Source organism: Lates calcarifer, linkage group LG17 (assembly GCF_001640805.2).
Source record: "Lates calcarifer isolate ASB-BC8 linkage group LG17, TLL_Latcal_v3, whole genome shotgun sequence".
In the NCBI taxonomy this organism is placed as follows: domain Eukaryota; kingdom Metazoa; phylum Chordata; class Actinopteri; family Centropomidae; genus Lates; species Lates calcarifer.
The window spans coordinates 20,922,425-20,945,445 of NC_066849.1; the positions used below are offsets into that span (position 1 = coordinate 20,922,425).

General features: G+C 41.0%; 1 protein-coding gene across 2 annotated transcripts in view; it reads right to left on the minus strand.

Moving 5' to 3' along the window:
• ror1 (receptor tyrosine kinase-like orphan receptor 1) overlaps window positions 1–23,021 on the minus strand; it is a 123,632-nt gene that overhangs the window by 28,536 nt on the left and 72,075 nt on the right. Inside the window, exons 2-4 of one of the 2 annotated variants that reach the window (XM_018696510.1) lie at window positions 13,572–13,634; window positions 6,313–6,603; window positions 5,978–6,011 (exon numbers count right to left, since the gene is read on the minus strand). In XM_018696510.1, coding sequence (XP_018552026.1) covers window positions 5,978–6,011; window positions 6,313–6,603; window positions 13,572–13,634 — 388 coding nt within the window. The remainder of the gene's footprint in view (window positions 1–5,977; window positions 6,012–6,312; window positions 6,604–13,571; window positions 13,635–23,021) is intronic. The other variant, XM_018696517.1, reaches the window with a different exon arrangement.

Below are 23,021 nucleotides of genomic sequence, written 5' to 3' on the forward strand. Positions count from 1 at the left end.
ATGTTGAAGCAAATGACAGGAAGATTGAAGATAAGCAAGGAGCAAAAAGGTTAGAGTGTAGACAAAAAAAGAAGGCAGAAAAAACAGGACAGAGAGAATCTGTTCTTTGTTAAACCTGTCTCTCCTTTATTCAGTACAGAATGGACAGAAGAGAGAGACGAGAGGCACAGCGGAAGGGGAAAAAAAACAGCTATTTTTGTAATTGCTTTTTTTTGCCAGCGTTGAGAGAAAAGTGGTAGGGAAAGTTTTGAGAAATTTAAACAGCCTTGACAGCCAGGGTGTAGTGGTATTAATCTTTTCAAACAGGGAGAAAACCCCTCTATTATAAACACAGACAGAAACTCTGGGATCAGCGGCCATGTTGCATAAAGTCTGTTTAGCGCTGCTGTCAGATTAAACACCAGAGAGTCAACGTTTTTTGAAATGTAAAAGCAGCTGTTTTTGGAAATCATATAAGAAATTATGAAACAGAGATAACTGATCTTTTGGTCACTTGGGAGCAACAATAACATAACATAACAATTGACAACATTGTCCATTTCGTCACCTTTTAAGTTGGTGTTGTTTATTTACACATCCAGCAGACACCAACTGATATCAGTACTCATTTGGGGTTGTGTTTCTGGGCACCTGGTGAATGGAAGTCCTGTTTTTTTTTCTTCTCTCTTTTAGCTCTGTTTTTGGTCTCCACCAGCTCCCAAGGAAAAACTCCAAACGTTAAACTATATCTAAAAGTTCTTTAAAAGAAAATCAGCTAAATAGCTCATTCAAATGGCTCTAATCAAGATAGAAATGAAAAAAGGAAGAAGAAAAATCAATTACAGCTCAGTTTCAACCTCACCTGTCTAAAACAAATCTACTTAATTCAACTGATTAATTTGATTGGAAAAAAGGGCAGAGAAAAAATACAGAAAGAAAGAAAAGAACATATATTTGCATTGAGAACACTTTTAGCTCTGTCAGAGTGTAGGCAGTTTGCACGCAGGCCTCAGTTAGGAGTTATTAACTGCCACTGATCTGAGCTCACAGCTAAACCTCCCGTCGGCTCACACAGCCAATCACACCTGAACGCTGCCGACCCCGCAGAACCCGGGAATCAAAGAACAACATGCAACCCAGAGTGTTAATGGTACCATCCTCCTCCTACTCCGCTAACACTGTTTTTCTTTCACTCCCTGCACCCTCCCGCCGTCTCCATCGCGCTCTTTTTTTTTCTGAAAATGAAGGAAGTGTGGCAGCACACAGAGAGAGACAGAGACAGAGAGAGAGAGAGAGAGAGAGAGAGAGAGACGGAGAAAGTTGGGGGTCTAATTTTGGCAGGCCAGACTTTTTCCCTCACCCTGTGTTTGTTCTGGCTCTATGAAAACATCTCCAAAGAGAGGAGGTGGCGGGGGGGTGGAGGAGGATGGAGGGAGGGAGGAGAATGTAGAGGAGCAGCATGGGCACTATTTAGTGGAGATGAACTAATCTTTCTTATTTGATAACAACTGCTGACATAGTAGAAATTAATTTGCATCCGAGTTGATGTGAAGCCCTAGACTTGAATGTGAGTCAAACTTAAGTGACAAAAAAGGGATTGGAAACTTGACTTAAAGAATACTTCAACATTTTACGAAATGCTTCCAGCACACAACACCCCATAAAACCATAATATGTTACTTTTACACGTTTTTTGTACAGACTAAACAAACAAGCTACAATGCATTAATTGGTGAGCTTTAGAGGTGCTGGTAGATGGATTTTGTTGCCATTAAACAGAGCCAGGCTAGCTGTTTCTCCCTGTCTCCAGTCTTCCTGCTAAGTTGTCGGCTGCTGGCTCTAACTACGTACATATCTACCATTCAGACATGAGAGTGGCATCGATCTCGTGAATCTTAGCAAGAATGTGAATAAACTTATTTCCCAAAATGTCAAACTATTCCTATACTTGACTGAGAAATTTTTGCTTTTAAGTTTGAAGTCTTCAAGTTGTGACCTGGCAACATCCAATAAAAAAGACAGCAACAGATAGACCTTGCACAACATTTAGCCATTAGGCCTCTAGATTGAAGGCTCATGGTGTCAACTACATAAAACACTATAATCACAGCTTTGAAATGAAAATTCTGCTGGTCCAGGGACCTGACAGACATTCATTTTACAATATGCTTACGCAAACTTGTAACATGACTCAGACTTGCCTTCAAGGACTTGAGACTTGCTCCGACAGACTTGAACCTGACTTGTAAACTTGCCTTGAAACTTCAAATGGATGCGCTTTAAGAGACAGCTCTGGAAGGAAGACTTAGGGATCTAAAAATGTCTGTGCCTGAGGAAAAGTTCATGTTTCAAACTTTCCACCACCTCTACCCTCTTTCTCTGTCCATCTCAATCATCCTCATATCTCCTCCTCACTGTATTTCAGATCTGCTGTAGTTCCCTGCTCTGGTCTTAGATAGCTATATTGGACACGGGCTTCCTGGATTGTAGTTGAAACCTCGAGGGCTGTCAGCTTTGAGTTTGCCTGTGGCTACTCTCAAAAACCCAACCCTGAGGATATATACGAACACACACATACTGTAATGTCCCGCACACCACAGAGTGTATACTTAAGGCCAACGTGGAGGGGATGGAAATCAGAGCACAGACCGAAGCAAAGACAACACAGAGGATATGAAGTTCATGTTATATTCAGGTTCAACAAGGTGGGTGGCAAGAAATCTTTCCCCAAATTTGTGAGTAATATTTGTGGGTAATTTATCCCAAGAAAACGGATGTCACTGTGCTTGCAAACTCAGGAGAGAGAGGTAAAAAAAAAAAGTAGTAGTGGAATTCAAATGAATATTTCATTTAAACTGACAAGCTTCTGCACCAGATGTCTCTCCAAAAAACTTTCAGTCAAGAAGCAGAAGTTTTGACGTTTGAACAGCTGCGTCATGAGGTAAGCAGATGCAGGTCATCATGTGTCATCATTAGGTGACCTTGTCTTCTTGACGGCTGCCACCCTAACTTTACAGCTAATAAGTTGGCCGTGACACTAATGATGAGCAGCAGTGACGATCTGCCCACCACCCCCGCAGCCCCACCGCTGTCAAAGGAGGCCCCTGTCTATTTAAATGAAGTCTGTAATGACTGTAATGAGACTCAGGATTGCATGCTGGTCTTTGCTTGACTGCAACACTTTCCTTTACAAGTTGGCAGGGAAAGAAAATAACACATGAAGATGTTAATATACTTGAACTTGAAAAGTGTCATGTAGTGTAAAAGCCATACGTCAATGAGTTTGAATTAGACATGGTTACATTAAAGCTGTCCTAAAAATGAGGCAAGAAGCTTCTCTTGGATTTAATCAACTTAGCCAAAGTATTTGACTTGCATGTTGCATGTTCTGAGCTTGTTGAGCTGCTATTATTTTATTATTTTTTACTTAACATACAACTTTACTAATGTTCCAAACATTCTGTGTTGTTTAAAAAAATCGATTTGTCAGGAAAAAAAGTTTTCTTACCAGGCATGTCAAAATAACTAATTTTAGAGTTACTAGAGAGTTATTAGAGTTAGAGAAACTGTGATATTTTTGTTTAAGGTTGTCATACAATCAGAATCTCATACTGGCCCATGCCCATATGATAGATATTTTCTACCTGACAGTGCTGGCCCATGCCTATATCACAGTGATTTTCATGGTACTGACTACAAATTACTTTTATGGAAAAAAGTTATTTCATCACCAGTTGAGTCCTTGAAGCCCATTATAAGTCTCTATAGTTTCAAAAATAGGCTCACAAATGACCAAAAATCAAAAATGAATCATGTTCTTGAAGCTAGAGCAAAAACAACTTTTTTACTCCTGAAAAGACAGAATTCACACAAAATTTTATATGAGTGCATGTACTGTATGTAATAAAGACTTCAAATTGTTCAGATAGTCTAGAGTATCTATTTTGCTGCAATATCTTCCTCTAGATATGAGAAATTGGGTTAAAAACCTCTTACACTAACATCATAATAAGTACCAGCCTCACAATATCATCCTGATTATCTCTTATGTCAACATGTAACTTGAAGCCAAAATTTTTATCTTCCTATTCTAATTCTCATGCAATTTTCCATTCGTTTATTTCTAATATCTGCATGACTGTATTGTGAAGCCAAAGGCTCTTACATTTCTTTTATTGATAATTCCCCTCGAGATACTGCATTGTGATTTCTTTTTGAGCCAACTTGTCTCATTTTTTGAAACGAGCTGTAATTTAGTCACACAGGAAAAATCAAAAACATGTAAACAAAGGAATGGCAGAAACAGATGTCTGAGTGGGAGCAGTCATACACGGCCCAAACGTGTGCGTATGTGTGCGACTGTGCATGCACACGTCTCAGTGTGTGAGTGGATTTAGTAAGTGTCTGATGTCCACTTCGTGCCAGCAGTTTTGATTCACAGTACGCTGCATGGAACATGGCAGTAAGCCTTGCCATAATGTCATTGGGGAAAATCATCCAGCTTAACTCCTTTGATCCTGAGAGAATCAAACGAGCTGAGAAAGTTCATAGAGTTTTATCCCATAACACTGGGGAAACGTCAATACAAAGTAAAGGAAGCTCGCCAGACTCAAACAAAATTTTGATTTGGGCAGCAGTATTACTACTGCCCTAGACCATGGAAATCTTTTAGTGGAATGTCATTTTTTTTATGCTTTCTTACAACATTTTGTAGCGTTTGGTTTTATGTGCTGCTCTCAAGACCCCCCTTAATCTGATATACATGTTCCTGTTAAGAGACCAGGACTGTGGTTGGTTTTGCTGTACATTCAGACAGCTGGCAGCTAATTGGGTGACTATAAAACGTTATATAACAGCAACCGCACAGACAGATGTGGGGCGTTGTTCCATACTGATCATTTTAGGTGGCAATATTTTAGGTAAAACCTCCGTTAATCAACTAAACTCCAAAACAGACACAAGGCCTTCACTCTTAATTATAATAACTTCATTATATGCCTGAAATCAGATTAATGCCTCATTACTGCCGCCCTAAAATCAAATGACTGGCACAGGTTTTGAATTTGTTAGCATTTTGAGTCATGTCCTGTTTTCTGAGTAGAGCTGGTTGAGAGTAAATTAACCCAATTTCACCAATACTACGAGGTTCAGTGTGTTAAATGTGGCATATTGTGTGTTATACCTAGAAGTCAACATCTGCTTTAGGCCCCAGATTTGTGATCAGCGAACAGAGCCCAACAGTCCACATGGTCCACATTCCAACTGTACACAGTCCGTATTCAAATGTGAACCATGTGAGCAGTGATGGTTGGGCAGAAACAGCAGCGTAGAACATCAGAGCAATGAGGATTTAAAGGCTCATATCAAATATTCATTCAGCCACATTGAGACCTCTACCAATAAAATGGAAAATTACAGGCCTGGCCTTGTTATAATGTGAGTGATTATTCAATGAATATACTGTATAGGACTTTGCAAGCAGGCTATGAATTACTATGAGTAAGTATAAGATACAGAGCAATGCTACATTTTCCAGTTTCCTGACCACAAAGAATATGTTGGAAATGTTAAGGGCTCTTCAATCTACTTATTTCATGGCATTTGCATTTTCTGTTATGAAATTTGTTCTTATTATGGTCACAATGTAAACAGACCCACAAATGATTATCAGTAGAGATAGCAAATCTGGATTATTTTATCATCTTTCTCCTTCTTTGTGTGATCCAGGGCCTCATTTCACCAAATCTTCAAGCAGCAAGCTGTGATTTTGGTGTTTCACTAATCAAAGCAGATGACATACTTCATGCAACACACAACGCCATCTGCAATTCTTAAGCAACAATAATTTCTGAGATGATTGAAGATAATCCATTTCCGATCCACGTCTGAGCACTGCTTACAAATCACCTTTGTGAAACAGTCCCCTGCACTGCATTCTGGTAAGTCCAGCATGAACAGACTGACAGTGAGAAAAATGGATAGAGGAAGAGAAACTTACGTTGGCTTTCGTGTCAGAAGTGTAGGGAGTGGATCTGGAAAAGAAGACAGGGGGATTTTTTTTACAACAGGATAAACAATATTGCTCCCAGATTTCTCTCTGTGCAAGCTGCCAGCTACAAGCAAGAATCAGTTGAGATGAGTTTTGCTAAAAGGAGCCAGATCTCTAGCGGGAAAAGATGGATAGAGAAAAAAAAAGGTCATTGTTTTGTCACAGAAAGCACATAAAATACTCATCATGAAGGCACTTTATTGTGACATCTGCAGACCAGTCTTTAAAAGCTTGGCTGGCAGCTACAGATCAAATGCGACTCTCATCTCTCTAACTCTTCTTACCGAATTTGACAAACAGCACGCCTGTAGTGGACACGGTCCCCTGCACGTTAGTGGCCACGCACTGGAAGTAGCCCGTATCGGTGGTGTCCAGGTTGCGGATGCGGAGGCGTGATCCGTAAGGCGTGGACCGATAGGAGACACGGCGTGGCTCCTGCACAACCGGGGCGTCGTTCTTCAGCCAGCGCACGGTGGGTGGCGGGTTGCCAGACACACGACAAAAGAGCTCGGCTGTGTGGCCCAGAGACGTTGTGATGTTGTTCAAGGGAGCTTCAAGACGGATAAAGTAGGGCCCTGGAAAACACAGAGGCATAGAGGAGATTAAATGGAAGAATACGAGTGAGATAAAAGGAGAAGAGAAGTGGGGCAGATAAAGGCATAGAACAGGAGAAGAGAGTTAGAGGGGGAAAAAAATATAAAAGAGTTGCCAAGTGAGAAGAAACGTCAGGAGTGAGATGATTGAGAGAGAAAAAGACAACAAGAGAGGGAAGACATTGTGTAACACAAGGCCAAGAACTAAGACATAAATCAAACTACACTTACTGTATTACATCAGAGCCAGATATATAAAAAAACACATGCTGCTATATGAAAAAATAGTGGTAAAACAACTCAGTGTTTTCAGACACACATCTTCAATGCCTGGTTTTGCAAGTTATTTTGTGGTTGCCACTGTGGTGACACCTAATTTCACATTTCATCATGGCTATATAATGCCAGAGGGTTTTCCCAAGCTTGTGTACTATTGTATGAGGCAACACCACCTGTGTAGCGGGTGAAGACTTTGAAGAGGAAAAGACTAAACAACCTTAAGGAGAGAATATAAAGCTTAACAGAGCCCATTGTAATATTTCAGTGTGACACTGATGAGTTCGGAGCTTGTTGGGAAAGACAAAGCAAAACATTTCTGCATGATTATCTACAGGACTACATTTTTCCGCGAGGTGGTCAGGAAAAAAACAATCTGGAGGGCCACCTAAGAGTTTAATGTGCAGGAAAAACATTAGTGTTAATGTTAAGAAAAACCTCTGGAAAGTTCCTTCAACCCCAAAACCCATCTTAGGTATGCAGAAATGCTCCTGGTCACACAAACTGGCCAAAACAAATAAAGGAGGAAAAGCACATACAGGGGAATCTCAAATACTAGTCAGATGAACTTCAGTATGTGTGAATAGAGAGGCTGAGGAGTAAAAATAGAGGCACACACTTACATATGCAAGTCCGCCCACACATTTAAATCTTTACTCTGCTTTGCAAATTAATTAGTTTGGCCGTCTCTACACCGAACAACATAACTTTCAAAAGGCTTGATTGCTGCTCCCTGTTGACCAGGACAGTTGTCAGGAATGTGGTTTTAGAGGTAGAGGGGTTGATGGACGATTAACACATAACTACCAAAACACTCAACAGTAACCAGGTCTTCCTTCCCAACCACAGCTCTCCCTACAAGGGCATTGCTGTCTTCTCCAAAGCTGCTCTCTGTCTTGCTCTCTCCTAATATATGGAGTGCACATACAGTAAACTTAAGTATAGTAACACAGAAAAACTAATTTCATGATAATTTTGGTAAGAAGCTAAATTTTATTTAAATCAATCCCTGTAATCAGTGGTATGAAGCTGTATTTCTTCCCTGAATTCAGCCTGTCAGGCACTTATTAGACTATAGTAGTAAGTGCTGACATACTGGTCCGAAACCAGATTTGGGGCTGAGAAAGACCCTTGACCATACACATGCAAGACAGCTGAAGTGTTTGGGTTAAAGTCTGATTTAATTTGAACTGGTCTCCTAGCAGTGACTGTAAATGTGATCTTTTACAAGGGAAGTAATTATGATGATTGTGGCGAAAGGACAAACTTAGCAGTTCTCACAACTTCGGCTAAAATTGCATTAACTCTTGTCATTACAAGATCACAAATTTCTAGAGGGATTATTAAGTTATTGACAAATTGCTGTGTGGCATGAGTGTGAATGTCAGTTTGTCAGTTTAACAAAGTTACAGCCCTGATGTAGGACAAGTGTGGAGGGAGAGGGTTTCAGATTTTAGTTTTACCAACAGTTTGTTATGGAGCAGGCTGGTGCCCTTACTTGGTACTCTCTGTCACCATGGCAACACTTGTGGTTGTATGTACAGCTCATCTGACGCTAGCAGCGAACATACTGCCATGAAGTGTGTAGAATGAGTGCCCACAACGTGTCTGCTAAAAACAGAAGTGGGCATGTTTGTCTTGGCGTACAGCCTGTGTGTGCATGCATGTGTGTGTGTGTGTACACTGTCCTCCCTATAGCCCCAGGCTTAACACAGCAATGTGGTACTAACAAGTGTGTGGCAATGTGAGGAGACTCCCACCATCGACCATTTCTCCCCATTCTCACACACTTTATCTGTCCTCCTTCTTCTACATACACAACAGCCTCCCTCTCTTTCTACAGTCATATTTCTCCACATTGCTGCACTGCGGACAGAACAAAACCTCCAGCAATTGTGACAATTTTTAGAAACATTGGGACAACATTCATATAAATAATGCTTATTTTATTACTAATAATGAGATACTTTACTGCCACAGAGAGTAATCCATCCCATCTCCCCCACTTACATTCCCCTCTTTTACTCCTTCCTGTCTCTCCATATCTACTTACTCCTCCACTCCCAATTTCAGACATAAAAAACACTTAGGTGTATGTGGAGGAGAGAAGCTCTTACATTACATCTTATATATAGACAGCATGTAAAAGCCCCCCATGTCTGAGGGCCCCCCCAACACCCAACACTTTCAAGCAGCTGTAATGCACAGACATACATCCCTGTGTTTTCTGGTATCTGCTTTAAAAAGTCTTGTAACTGGTTTATCAAGGCAAAATTTGATAATAAAATGCAATAGGTGGTGTAATAGAAGGGCTGTACATAACTGATAATCACGTGATATGATCATAAATGAAGAAGAATGCATTGACAGAAGGGAGTGCAGAAGCAGAAATAAAATGTTCAATGTGTGCGCCAAGATACTGAAAGAAAGGAAATATTGAGTGCAGCAGTTTCTGCATTTAATTTGTGTCACTTGTTTCTTTTCATAACTTGTTTACTCAGCTGTTTTGCTACTTTGTGTTTTGCTTTACTTTTCAATTCAATCTGTTGAGTCTGATTATGTTACCATTTGTAATCACTTTAAATGTCATGAGACCACAGAGAAAGAGTTTTGAGATGAAGGACATGACTGTGACTATTAGGTCAGTTTCACAGACATAACGTAACAATGTTTTCTCATTTCTGTTGTGTTGCCTAATCTGAACTTGTAATATTAAACAACTCAACTCAACTCCTTACACAATTAAAATTTAACATCTTCAGTTTTACATCCGAAGTGTGAAACAGTAATTGTTACTCTTCAGTAAAAATGATTTGTAAGTCTAGACTCTATTTTCAGGAAATCTTAATTTAGTTGTGCTTCTGTTGTTGTATTCCCTCATTCTCTTAAAAAAAACAAACAAACTTGGAGGTACAGGGTTTTAGATCAGTTTTAGGTGTGTGCAACATCTGACTCAGATCAGATAAACTCTGATAGGAATAATGTTGCAACACTCCCTACAGTCACAGATCATTACCTCTCACAACCAGTACCCACACTAAAACATCCACACTCAACATGCACATGCTGACACCAAGCCCAGAGTTGTACAAACACACACAGTGGTAGAACTTCAGGTCATTCCTACTGGGTGATACATTTATCATTCTGAGGGCACATGACAGTTTGTCTGCCCATGCTTACTTCTGTGTGTGGGTGTATGTTTTAATTATGATTTTAACTGTCAACACAAAGTCATGGAGGTCTGCTGGGAATCTGTGCCTATACTCTGTTATGACAGAAGTGGACTGAATCCTTCTTACATGCTGACGCAACACTTCACTACCTTAATGTGCCTGTTGAGTCAGACTTTATAATCTAAAAACTACTTCATATATTAAATGAGAACAGGCCGGGCTCTTAAAAGACACGTGTGTTTTGCCAATGGCAAGAAGGTCACACAAACTGAGTCACTTTATCACCGTCTCATTAGTTGAGTTGATGGAAAAGAAAATGGTTTTTGGACTTGTGTGCCTGCACACTTCATTAGCTGTTATAATAACTGACAATAAAGCAGTGGGGAGCAGAAAGAGGGAAAGAAGAGACAAGAGGAGATGATGAGAAGGGAAGTGAGGAGGAGAAAGAGAGCAATGAGTGATTTAGCTGCAAAGATGTCCTGCCAATGTCTGTGTAACAAAGCCACTCCGTATGTAATTGTCTCGTGGTGAGTGTTGTGGTATTTGGCACTGGGGGTACTGTGAAACTCAAGCCCTTTCTGCGGACTGTCCCTTTAATGTGGCAGGCGACTAAATGATGCCCTGTCATCAGCCTGCATTTTCTCGCAGTGGCTTTGTACAATCAAACACTCACACGCAAGCACACAAATGTAAACACACGCACACCCACACGACCACAACACACAGAAATTATTCGTGCCTCAAAATGAGACAAGTTACACAATACCTTTTCATTTCACCAGCAAAGTTATATATGACTATATGTCTATATTCAATAACACACAGAAGAGTAAAGCTGTGCTAGGCAGGCTGCTCACAGCAAGACGCAGGCTCAGAAACCTGAGTGGCTGCACAGCTAACTAAACATACTCAGCAGATACACCGAGGAGCTGGGACTGTAGCACTGCCAGCTATGGTTAAAGGTGAATTTCATTAAAGCTGGGTCACTCTCCAACAGAGAATGAAAGAAAGAGAGAGGGATGGGGGGGGGACAAGATAAAAAAAACTGTACAGAATGAAACTGTAAAAGAAAGGAAGAACGAAGGAAAGCCTGAGGGAAAATGAGTTCAGTAAACTATCATCACCCCTGATTTTAGCCCAGTAATGAGCCTCTTTCACCATGATAACTTCCTGCTACTGATGCATACTGATAGAGCCACGCTACCTGAATGCTGTCTGCTTGGTCAATCAAAACCATTCCCTGCCTGCAGACAAAACAAGTGGTGCAATCACCATCCATCCATCAGATAAGAAACAGATGTTAGTCATGGGGCTGAGCTTAAAATGACACACACACACAGATACACTACCCTGAACACATGGTTACGCGCACGCACATGTGCAGCCTTTGTAGGTTTTCATATTTCATGTTGTTTTGGAAAAATAAAGCTGTCTCTATGATTTGTTTGGAACTACTCCTCATTGTATTTATGACTTTTTAAACATTCTTGATTGGTCACCATAATCATTATCTTGACTAAACTGCTCAATCATGTCCAGAAACTACTGTCTTCATTCTTGCCTGTGTGTTTAACAATGTGTGTTTTTGTGTACACACAGAATCTGCTGTGGGGCGGATGTTGTGGGAGAGCTGGCTTTGCGAGAGATGAATTAAGCAAACCAGACAATAATAAAGGTCAAGATCAATAAATGTTATGTTGAAGATCTTCCAAGTCAGGGTGTCTTCGTGGGGGATTAGACGGATGTTGGCTCTCCAAGCCCAGGGGGAAACTGAGGAGAGAGGGGGCAAGATTTGACTGATAACTCTGGGCAACAGTGTTGAGAAAATATCCAGAAAACTTTATGGATCTGACTCAGTTGTTCCCGCAGTGCTGACAGGAGAACAGCAGTTTTAAATGCTCTCACTGTCAGGATCTGCCGATCTGAACCCGGCAAGCTCCAGGAGATGTGACCATACTCACCACAAAAAAATAATTCTAATGAAGTGGAAAGAATCCTTATTGATCACGGAAGGGAAGGAATAAGCTGAACAAGTCTGAGGGAGAACCAAGGAGACTTTAAGATATTTTCATTTCCATATTGCATCCTGCAGTCAATTTTGGGGGATTTAGGTCAGGTGGGAAGCATGGGACAATGTGACTTGTTGACAGGTTTGTTCTAAACAAGCCTGCCAAATGTAGAGGCTAGACTGTGAAACTTCAGGAGAACATTGGTACAGTATCTTCTGCAAGTGATCAGCTCTCAGCATGTGCAAATACCAACTCGGTAAGACTGATGAATGTTGGTTATGGGCATTCTCAGACATTTATGCTTGGTGTCTGCAAGATGCTAGAAACAGAAACACACAAAACAGTCGTCAATGATTCCATAAGATATCAAGAGAAAACCACTGTGTCTGCCATAATCTTAACATCAACATGAGTAAACCCAGACAGTTTCATAATATGTTCTTTGATGCCTGTTTCTCTACCAATCCGAATTTTTTTAGGTGGATGAATCAATACATTTGTACAGGTTGAAAGTAGACTTAAAAATGACTAAACTGACACAATTTCTCACTTGCTGTAAAAAAGTCGGACTGAATGAATGAAGTGAAACAAAATGATAATTCAGTCTGATTGTCAGCCCCATTCTTGTGTTGACCAAGAGTAATTTTGGCCCTGATCTGCAGCTCAGGAGATATACATCTGAAAAAGGACACAGGTATGTGATCACTGCCTCTTGTGTTGCAGCTTGATAAGGATGAGGAGTTGTAGTTTTAGAGATGGAACAGCAAAACACATCAAAACAAGTTCTTTAAGCTCTTTCAGAGGGCATTCTCGGAAATGACAGAGATTTCCTCCTGAAACAGAAGACAAGATGTTGAACTGAAGTGATGTGCCGTATCTTAATCTGCTATCACAGCTCTGTTACAAGTGCTGTCATTTGACCTGCAGCACATACGCAAACAACTCTGGGTCTTTACCTTCACCTGAACACACAGCCTGTATTTAGATTCCTGGTTGAGCAGGAGTCAAACTGAATGAGTTGATAAAATGAAAAGGGTTGTCAGAGACATCTGCAGACAGATACTTCTGTTGAATATATAGAGCAAAGTGTAAGAAGATGAACTAGAAGCGCCAGCACATTGAAGTGTTTGCTTAAGAGAGAACTAAAAGTAGGTCAGTGGAAATTAGTGAAATGCAGTGCACCTGTGGCTCGATTCCCACATGTTGAGTAGATCAACGTGTAATTCGTTCCATCAATTATCCTCTACAGTGGCCCTTGCTGGGACAGTGGGTGTTGTCTGGGTTGCTGAGGGTGACTATTCACAGTGGACGTGTAATTTTTAACACATCATTGAACATAATTTCAGACAACAAATGAGGGGGTTACAGTTCAACGCAGCATGCGTTAATTGTACTGTGAACATATCGTCATTGTATTGCTTGTAACAGATGTTTTGTTGAAACGGAACCCTGCATTTTTGTGAGTGTGTGTTTATGTGTGTGCATTTACCATCACTAGAGGTGTTCCATGAAGTGGTAGCTAGCACACTGGGGTCTTGGGGAAACTCAGACCCTGTAAAAAGAGGAAATGGACACAACTATTAGCATGTTTCTGACCGTCCCTCATAAAATACATATAAAAGGCAGTGTTAGCAGGATGGGCTTTCCATTGTCATCTCACTTGATGGATCATGAACCTTGTCATTTAATTTTTAGAGTGTTTCTGTGTTACAGTTCAAGCTGTAAAGTTTAGCCCTGTTCTCATATATGAACTCAAAATGTGGAAACATGACAGGACACTGATCATGGTGAATGAATTATGAAGATTCCCCAGTCCAAGAAGGTTTGAATCCAGGGCAACTGGTCTTGGTTGTAGATACTTGAAGACATTTCAACTCCTCTTCAGAATTGAAGAAGTGAAAATGAGAGGTGAAACATCTTCAAGTATCCAATCGCCCTTGATTCAAACATGCCGGTGCTGTCTACTGCTGCTCAAAGAAAGTTGAAAGAAGTTGAAAAAGGTTCAATCTTTTGATTGCCTTGGGAAATACAAAGCTGTTTTTGACTCCACTCAACTGCATAAAAGTACTTTAAACTAAATGAAGGCAATGCTACTTGTCACAGTCAATGACTTCCCAATTCTATATGACATAACTTAAACATACTACTAGGACTTGAATGGCGAGTGCCCGTCTGAGCTGAAAATTTACTGTAAGTTACTGTACAAACTCAGTGCTATACACACCCTCAAGCTTCATTCATTCAGTCTGTATGTGTGAACATGGGGTCACTTCAAACAGCAACAGCAGACACATTGCTCTCAGCCAGACCTTCTGGACCAATGGGATACCCCTAAATTTACAACCACAACAGCAGCAGCAGTAACAGAAAAGCTGCTCTACTGAAATCAAACCAAGTCAAATAACAAGATAAACATTTGGTCAGCGGCTAATGCTGTTTTAATTGTATTACTTGATACATAAACAGCTACAATGCTGCAGCAACTTATCTAGATAAAAGACTGCATACAGAGACAAACACACGAGTTCCCCATTGTGAAATGTTAAACAGTTCTGATGAGAGCTTTGTACATTTGCTAGTGTAGATCAAAGGTTTGAATGTATAACAGGGAGCCTATCAGTGAGCCATGTGGGCCTAATGCTGCGTTATTACCAGCTGACGACAGAACAGCCCTCTGCTTTTCATTACAGCAGAGAAGAGACAGAAAATGAGCTTCAGTGTGCACCGCCACAGGTCATAGGGTGATTCCCGACAAATGAAAAAGCCCGTGCACGACTTGAAACACGCAGGACTGACAAGGATGGAACCTGAATCAGTTTCATCTTTGCTGATTCTCAGGGCATCTGACAACTGACAAACACACATACATTATCCCACGGTTACAATCAGCTACAATACACAAGTGAGTTCTGCTTCTTAAGCCAATCCAGTGTGTGTGTGTGTTTTGGGGCAGGCTGGGATAGTTTAACATGATGAATGAGTAAATGGCTGCCTGCCAACTAAGGACATGCACCCTAGTCACAAGCATGGGCAAAAAAACACAAGCATGTGCAATGACACAAGTGTATGTGTACAGATATATCTGCACACCTAAACTGTCCTCAAATATATTTCAACAGCAAAACAACTCAATATACGTTTAGAACAGTTCACATTCTCGAATGAACAACTTGAAAACATTCTTGTTTTCGTGTGTGGCATGCTGGGTGACAGTCGGGGTGCGCGAGGAGAGAAAGTCTGCAGTCAAACAGGACCAGCCGCCTGACACAGGGTCATGCTAATTGGGTGATAATGTGTTGTTTTACACGTGCTGTGATGGTAAAGACTATGTGGTAGTGCTTGTGAAATGAGCTGTGTTAATGAGCAGTGCTTTGGGCCTCTGCACCTGTTAGTGAGGGAGTCTGGAGGCTTGGCAACAGCCTCATAACAAGACGCTGGCAGCTTTATGAGTTATGGATAAGATTACTACAGATATGTAGCAACCAGCAACTGTGGGGTGATATACCATAAAGATAGGCGAGTGTTCATTACTCTGTCTCTTTATTAAGCTGTTATTTATTTTGTATTGACACAATAACTCATAATATCTGCTGGCTATGTCGTTATCCTCATGTATCTTTATCTCTTTGCTTATTTCACAATCTCCAGGCTCTCACAAGTTGCACTACAGTGTGGGATCCAAAATGAATTTTGTTCCTGAGGGCTCCTAACATGACAGAGAATTACAGTGAGTCTTGGCCCCAAGGTGGGTCTAAATTTTCTGTGTGCTCTGGGTTGACAGACTGTAAGAAGCACAGAGCTCTGTGAAAGGAAAAGACAGATGAGAGGGGACGACGCAGCTCACTAGCTTCACTAACCCAAAGCTAGACAAGCGCAGCCAGGTGAGAGTTCAATAGAGGGGGCTGGACATAGGAATAGAGGAGAAGGAGGGGGAGAGAGGTCTGAGAACTGCACCAAGCCAAAGTTTATAAAATCGATATGTAGGAGACAGAGCTGAGTATTTTTGAGAAGAAAGTGTCGTGTTTTCAGGAACAGAGTTGGATCTGTCCATTCTTTTTTTAAGGAATAAACAACAGCATGTGATTTTATTGACATGACTGTTTCAGATAAGACAGCTGTCCAAATAGACAAGAGGTTATTCACTCATCTCTCCATTTCTCCTCCATTTTATTTCTTCTCTATTTGGGTCACATCTGTTAGTCCTCTTTCATTGAGACTATCATCTGGAATATCTGGGATGAATTGCAGAGTAATTTTGAGATTAGCTTTCTAATGTTTTTCAGCAGTGGAGGGAAGCGATTGCATTAGGCCCATTTGTTAATGAGGGACTAAAAATAGGCACCTTCACTGTGCCCGTGTCAGTTTAGATCAGCCGTTCTTGCGCTTGTGGTTGTGGGCCCTGATTGGATCATGATCCAGATTCTGATGGTTCTCCATATGTAAACTGGATCTGTGTATTATAAAGATCCCTGTCTGACAGTATGAATCAGTGAGGGATCAAAGGCCCTGGTTTTCATGATCGTAGACAAATGGAAGAAACTATTACTGTAAATTTCCTTAGGGTTTTAACTAATCTAAAACACTGTTAGGCCTCGGATAGCCAATCCCAGTGCATTGTTTTAGTTGTAAATACATTTTTTTGCTGTCAAAAGCATATATCACCATCAAACCAGAGGTCAGCTTCCATGTCATCACAGGGACAGTGTGTGTTTCACACCTGCAGTCCCTCCTAAAACCCCATTTCGAATTTATCAGCATTGGACAGAGTCTGTTTCGTGCTGTCTCTCCAACCAAGAGCCAAGCTACCTTTTACCTGGTTGTCTATCGTTTCACATCGCTTCCATTTTTACAGGCACAAGTTCGCTTCCCAGAACTATTTGCACGCTGATACGATCTCTGTCCATTGGTTTTTATTAGAGTAACGATTACCCCAACTGTTAAAAACCCTAATTTTACAGCAATTTCCCTTTGAGTACCTTCAAAGAAAACCAATATAACCTGGAACATAAAGCCACGCACATATTTCCATAGAATGTCGGTAGTGATATGTTAACTTCAGAACATTTTGGTATGTCTGACAGCTTTTATTATAGTATCATTTTCCACTTTTGGCTGATATGGCTTATTTCATACAACTGAAAGTTTTGGAACCTCTTCTTTCATTTGCAACTGGGTGACAGTCAATTGCCATCCTAGTGGCAAAAAATACAGTAAATGGTTAACATGAAGGTTCCTTAGAGAAGTCCAGACAGCAAATCTCCACACAGAAAGTTCCATGAGAGCAGCCTCTGATCCCCATCCAGCTGTATTTGGCTTATGATGATAAAAATCACGCAGGGACATGAGCTTAACCCCTATAAAGCTCTGAGAATTTGGTGTGACTTTACTGTGACAGCAGCATATGGGAATTAGCGCAGAACTTCAAGCTCAAAAGCATGGGAATGAGGGGAAGGAATGAAGCAAAGAAAAGTAAAGTGCCCAGAGGGCAAAAGCAGAACAAAATCAGAAATATTCAATCTGAGCGGTTATGCATAGCAACTAATATGCTGTTATATGGTCTGGGGGGCTGTGTTTGGAGCCAGGGTGGTTGGTGTGGTGAGTGAGACTGATGTATGAGCTCTCCCGCTCTGTTATTAGGGCCTCTCCCAAGGTCCTCTTCCATCCCTATTAGCTGGAAAACTGACCTAACTCAGAGGTTATCTGGAAGAACAGCAAACCCGCTATTTTCACAATGCAGCTATGTCATATTTCTGCCTTAAAAAGGTGAGAGATAGATGAGGAAAATTCAGGAATGATAAAAATTTCTTTTTCCAACTTGTCTTGTTTGGACATCTCTTTCCGTCCAAGTTTTGACCTCTTTTCTACTGTGTGCTCACTTGCTTACTTTTAAACTCTCACTTCCCCGCTGCACGCTCACCTGAAGGAAGTGATTCAGACTTTAAAGTGAGCATGCACTCCCTTCATATACCCACATGTTCCATCACAGACGACAAGAAGAGTGAATCAGGCAGTTAATGTTCTAATGTTGTGTGCATCCAGAACCAGACTAAGTACCATATATGGCTCAAGCTGCCTTAATGACTTTTTAGCACAATTAGATTCAAGATTGGAAGATGAGCAGAGAGTTACAGTCTTGGCGAAAGGACAGCGATCTGAGAGAATTAAGATTTTTCAGGCCAAGAGGAAGAGAAGGAGAAGAGTGGCGGAGACCAAGCGAGAGAAGAAAAGTCTGGGAGGGCTGTGAATGAGAGTAGAGGAATTGGAGATAAATGGAGGGAAGAAGACTTGGAAAATGTGAGAGTGCAGAAAAATACAGCAAGAGAGAAAATGAAAAAAGAAAAAAGAAATTTCACAATAAATCCATAAATCCTCGTAAAATCTGCTTTTTAAGAAGTGGGCTTCTGTCCCACCGAGCAGAGTACAGATTTGTGTTGGCTGGAGATTTCATTCACTGTCATTGTGTCAGACGTGAATTACTGTTTGAGTGGTCATACATGGGTCTCACAGAGTCAAAGTAGGAGACAGAAATGACAGAAAATATACATCAGATATAGATTCTGCAGTCACTCAAATGAGGTTAGGGTTTATTACAACTGGGCTCTTACTTTTGTTGTTTTGCTTCTCATTATTATCGGTTATAGTAACACTACTCACCAAAGTATTCACTCAGCATCACTGCACCATATCACTGCTTGACAATCGCTAGAAGGTGAGCACGCTCTCAATATCACAAAAAATTCCTCACTGCAGAGGCAAATGCTGTGCATACACAAATGTAGAAAGTAAAGCAGATAAAAACTGGACTTGGAAATAGGTCTGGAAACTGTGGTTGATATACTAATAAATACACTTGTTTTTTCGACCTCTGCTATTTAACATGGTATGTGCTTTTGCGGTGGACTGCTGTGGACTGACCACTGCCATTAATCCTCCTGTATTTCAACTCTGTCTATTGTCTTTATATTTCTGGGTGAGTTGTCTGTGTGTATTTTTGCAAGCAAACTCACTTGCCTTAAATTACCCCTTGAGGAACAAATAAAATATTTTGAATCTAATCTAATTACATTGAACGTGCTGGTGACAATTTAAGTAATAATTTACTTTGTTTTTAATTTAAACTAAATTTGAAGGATGGTTTGAAATCTGTTTGACTGTCTTGTCCAGTCTGATTTCTTTTTTTTTCTCTATTTGGTATGTACAACGCCACAACTAAAATTGTAATAAACCCAAGACGAGACAAGGAGATAATGGAGCTAGAAAAAGGATAATAATGTATACTCTGTGTGTGTGTGTGTGTGTGTGTGCGCGCGCGCGCTTTAGCTGCACCTGTGTGTGCAGGTGTTAGTTCCCAGGCTCAATTGGAGCGTACAGAGGAATAAAAGCAGGCCCAGTTCAGGGACTGAGTGTTCACCTGAGGACATCATGGACCAAAGAACACAGGAATCACCAAGTCTCACTCACACACACACACACACACACACACACACACACACACACACACATTACTGCATCGCCTCAAAGTTCTGCTCTGTAACCTTATAAGACTGCAGAGGGGGGTGAGGGAGAAGGAGAGAGGCAGGAGGGCTGATGGGGGTGGGTGTGTATGTGAGCAGGGTAGATGACAGGAGGCTGCGGAACAAGGCCCTTTTTGGGTCAGAACAATAGACAACAAGAGAAAGAAAGGGCTCATGTTGCAAGAGACATTTGCTCTGACATGAAAAAAAACACAGTTAAAATAAGTAAAAACTGTTGCTTCCCCTCCAAGAATCACACAGAGCTAAGCAGGGAGGATGTTTTATGCAACTTTTACGACATGTTTTGCAAAGCTGTGCTGCATTTGAAATTATAGTTTGGCTTGACCTCAAATTCTTGTTGAATATTTGAAGCAAACTTTGTCTCTTTCTTTGAGCAAAACATGCTACATGCACCTTATGTTTTTATTTTCTTTAATATTAAGGAGATTGATGTCTTTAAAATATCTGTGTACAGTAAACAGTGATCAGCACTGATTTGAATTGTATGTAACTGTACGGTAGCATAAACCTGTCAAACATCAAATCCTGACTCCCAACCACCTCAGAGGCCGCAGAGCTACTTCACAGGAAACTTGAGTACACCGAGCTAAAACTGACACTGACCAATGAGTGCAGAGAAGATCCCTGTAAGCAGCAACTTGTCACTTCACAAATTATCTCACAGCGTCAGGCTAACATCGACAACTGTCACTACCCAGCATTCCTCTGTCCAGGCTGTTGAACATGGCAGAGCAATGTCCTCACAGAAGACACTAGATCCATGCAACCTGCTGGGACGCAGGTCTGCAGCTGATCCTGACCTCTGACCTCCCTGAAGATAACAAACAAAACAAGAATTTCCATAGAGACATCAGTGGGGATTATCTTGTCTAAAACATTAGTTTAATGTCACCTCACAGTCTCCAGCACCACTCTGCCTAACCACACACAACACTAACAGTGGGCCCCCACTATTCCACTGAAACCCTATAGTAGCATCTCTCCCACAACAGGGCCAAATTGGGTAGCGCAGCAATGCCAAGACATATACTGAAAATGAGAACATCATGAAGTCCTTAACAGCACAGAGGCTACATGCAGTGCTGGCAGCTTTCTAAAATTTTGCAGATGATCATTTTTTCTAGTGGATGGGACATAAAAATCAGGAAAAAAAGAAAACAGGAAGAGAATACATGGGGGTTTGGACTGCTTGTAGGATCTCAGTTGGCTGACACTTTGGGCTCAGTGATAATTCAATATTATTGTTTCTTGACTTTCAGTGGAATGGTCTTAGGATATAATGATGATGCTTTACAAAATTTTGTAGCTAAGATGGTTGTAATTTAAGAAGTTATTATCAAAATGAGTTTTTGAGATTCTTGTTTTAAGCATGTAAAGATCTTTGTCCATAACATGACCAGTTTGATCTTTTTGTGTGGAACTTTTGCATACATTTGTGAGATACATAATCTTATCAAAAAATATTTGGATTAACTCTGAGATATTTATGTCAGCAATATTGTCCAGCCCTAGCAGACACCTCAATAAGTACTAGTCTTTCAACTAGCCAGGTCCACATGCACATTCATACCAGTGGCAAATTAATAATTTCTGGTCCACCAGACCTACTTGCACGTCTTTGAAATATGGGAGGAAACCTGAGAGTGCTAAGGAAACCCACACAAACGCACAGCCACACAAACACACAGCATGGGCTGGAGTTTGAGTATAAACTTAGCTCTTAGTGGGTTTGTCTGGATTTATGTACAGTGAAAGCAATTTCACACCTCTCCCTCGGCATGGAAAGATTAGCTATGTGCTGTGAATTTTACTAAGGCACAGTCCATCTAATACATTTGTCTGTTTCATCATGAAATAATCTTTGCTCTTGGAGTAACTTCATGCTGTGTTGATGGCTCTGACTCTAACTGCTCGGCCCTATTGGACGCTGCTAGACCTCATAAGTTAAACGGGCTGATGAACAAGCCCCTGCTATCCCTGTGAGCTTCTGCAGTGGAGACCAACGCTGATGTGTAAGGCCTGGTTAGTCCATTTTGGGCGAGGCTCCTTTCGGCTCACGTTACAAGTGCTGTAAGCACACTAGTGAGGAATCTGTACAAGCATGTTGCCACCTACTGTGCAGCTCATCTGTTTTCACCTGACAGGTCTGGTACAAGTGTGCGTGTGTGCACGCTCAGCTTTCTGGAAAACCTGATCGCTTTGGAGCAGATAGACCAAGCCCTGAGACCTTGACGTAATCTGCAGAGGTAGCCGTCTGTCTGTTCATCTGTCTGCAGATTGTGAATAGAGTCATCGCACCTGTGTGTTAGTTACTTTATTGCAGAGGATGTGCAACTTAGTGCACTGTGCAGCAAGAACATAGCATGTAATGATGTGAATAAGGTGCACCTTTATGTTTTATGTCTGTGTTGAGGTCTGCGTGTCATGGGTCAGGTGTGGAATGTAAGATTTAAGACCTAAAGCCAAAGTCAGCCAGGCTGTCTGTGGGACATGAATACAGTCATCTCGCTTGACTTTTCGTCCGTGACTTTTCTGTAAATAGTGTATCATGTGTGCCAACAGTGTGAATAAGACAGATACCATATTGCATGCTTGCTTGCGTGCAGGACAAAAACCAGCTCAGGTGCAGCCAGGGACACGTACGCACTGCATAAGCTTGCTGTTGGCATTCCCAGATTCCTCAAGGATGACAAATTCACAAGGAGGGGCCCTAGCAGATGGAATCTGGGAACGGCAGGATAAATGCTGCTGGATTTCAAACGTGACTCGGATTTAGACATCATGTGACTACAGCTGAGCTGGGCGCCATACCAAAACCATTCTTTACGTCTGTCTGTATTTCCTCACTTGCCAGGCTGGATCTCCCCTTGTCCGCAGGATGTATAATGACTGAAAAAGCATTGGCAGGTTGACTTAAATTAGTGAAGAGTATTTAGGCCAGAGGCTGTTAATGTAACACAGAGCGTGACCATTTCAAGCTAGAGATGTTTGATTTAATGACATGTCAAACACAGTGACCGTATAATTTGGAAAACTTTAGCATTATTAGCCAAAATGCTGCTGGTCTGTCTTCCATCAAAGTATGAATGAATTCAAACACACACAGAAACACAATGCATATATATCAACTAATACAATTCAGTACAGATCTTTATATTCCTATGTTTATATTTCCACATACAATGAAGAATTTTTTGTCATTAATGATAATAAAATACATCCCCGTGGTCATGAGAGGAGTTTCACTTATTTTACACATCAGTCTGTTCAGTTCTCAGAGAGTATTACTGCACATACGGACATATGAAAAAGTCTGATAAATTGTGACATCACTTGGACTGAAAGACTCCATTCATTTAACCAGCCTGGTTTGCAAATTTTCTCTTCCTGATTGACCTGACGGG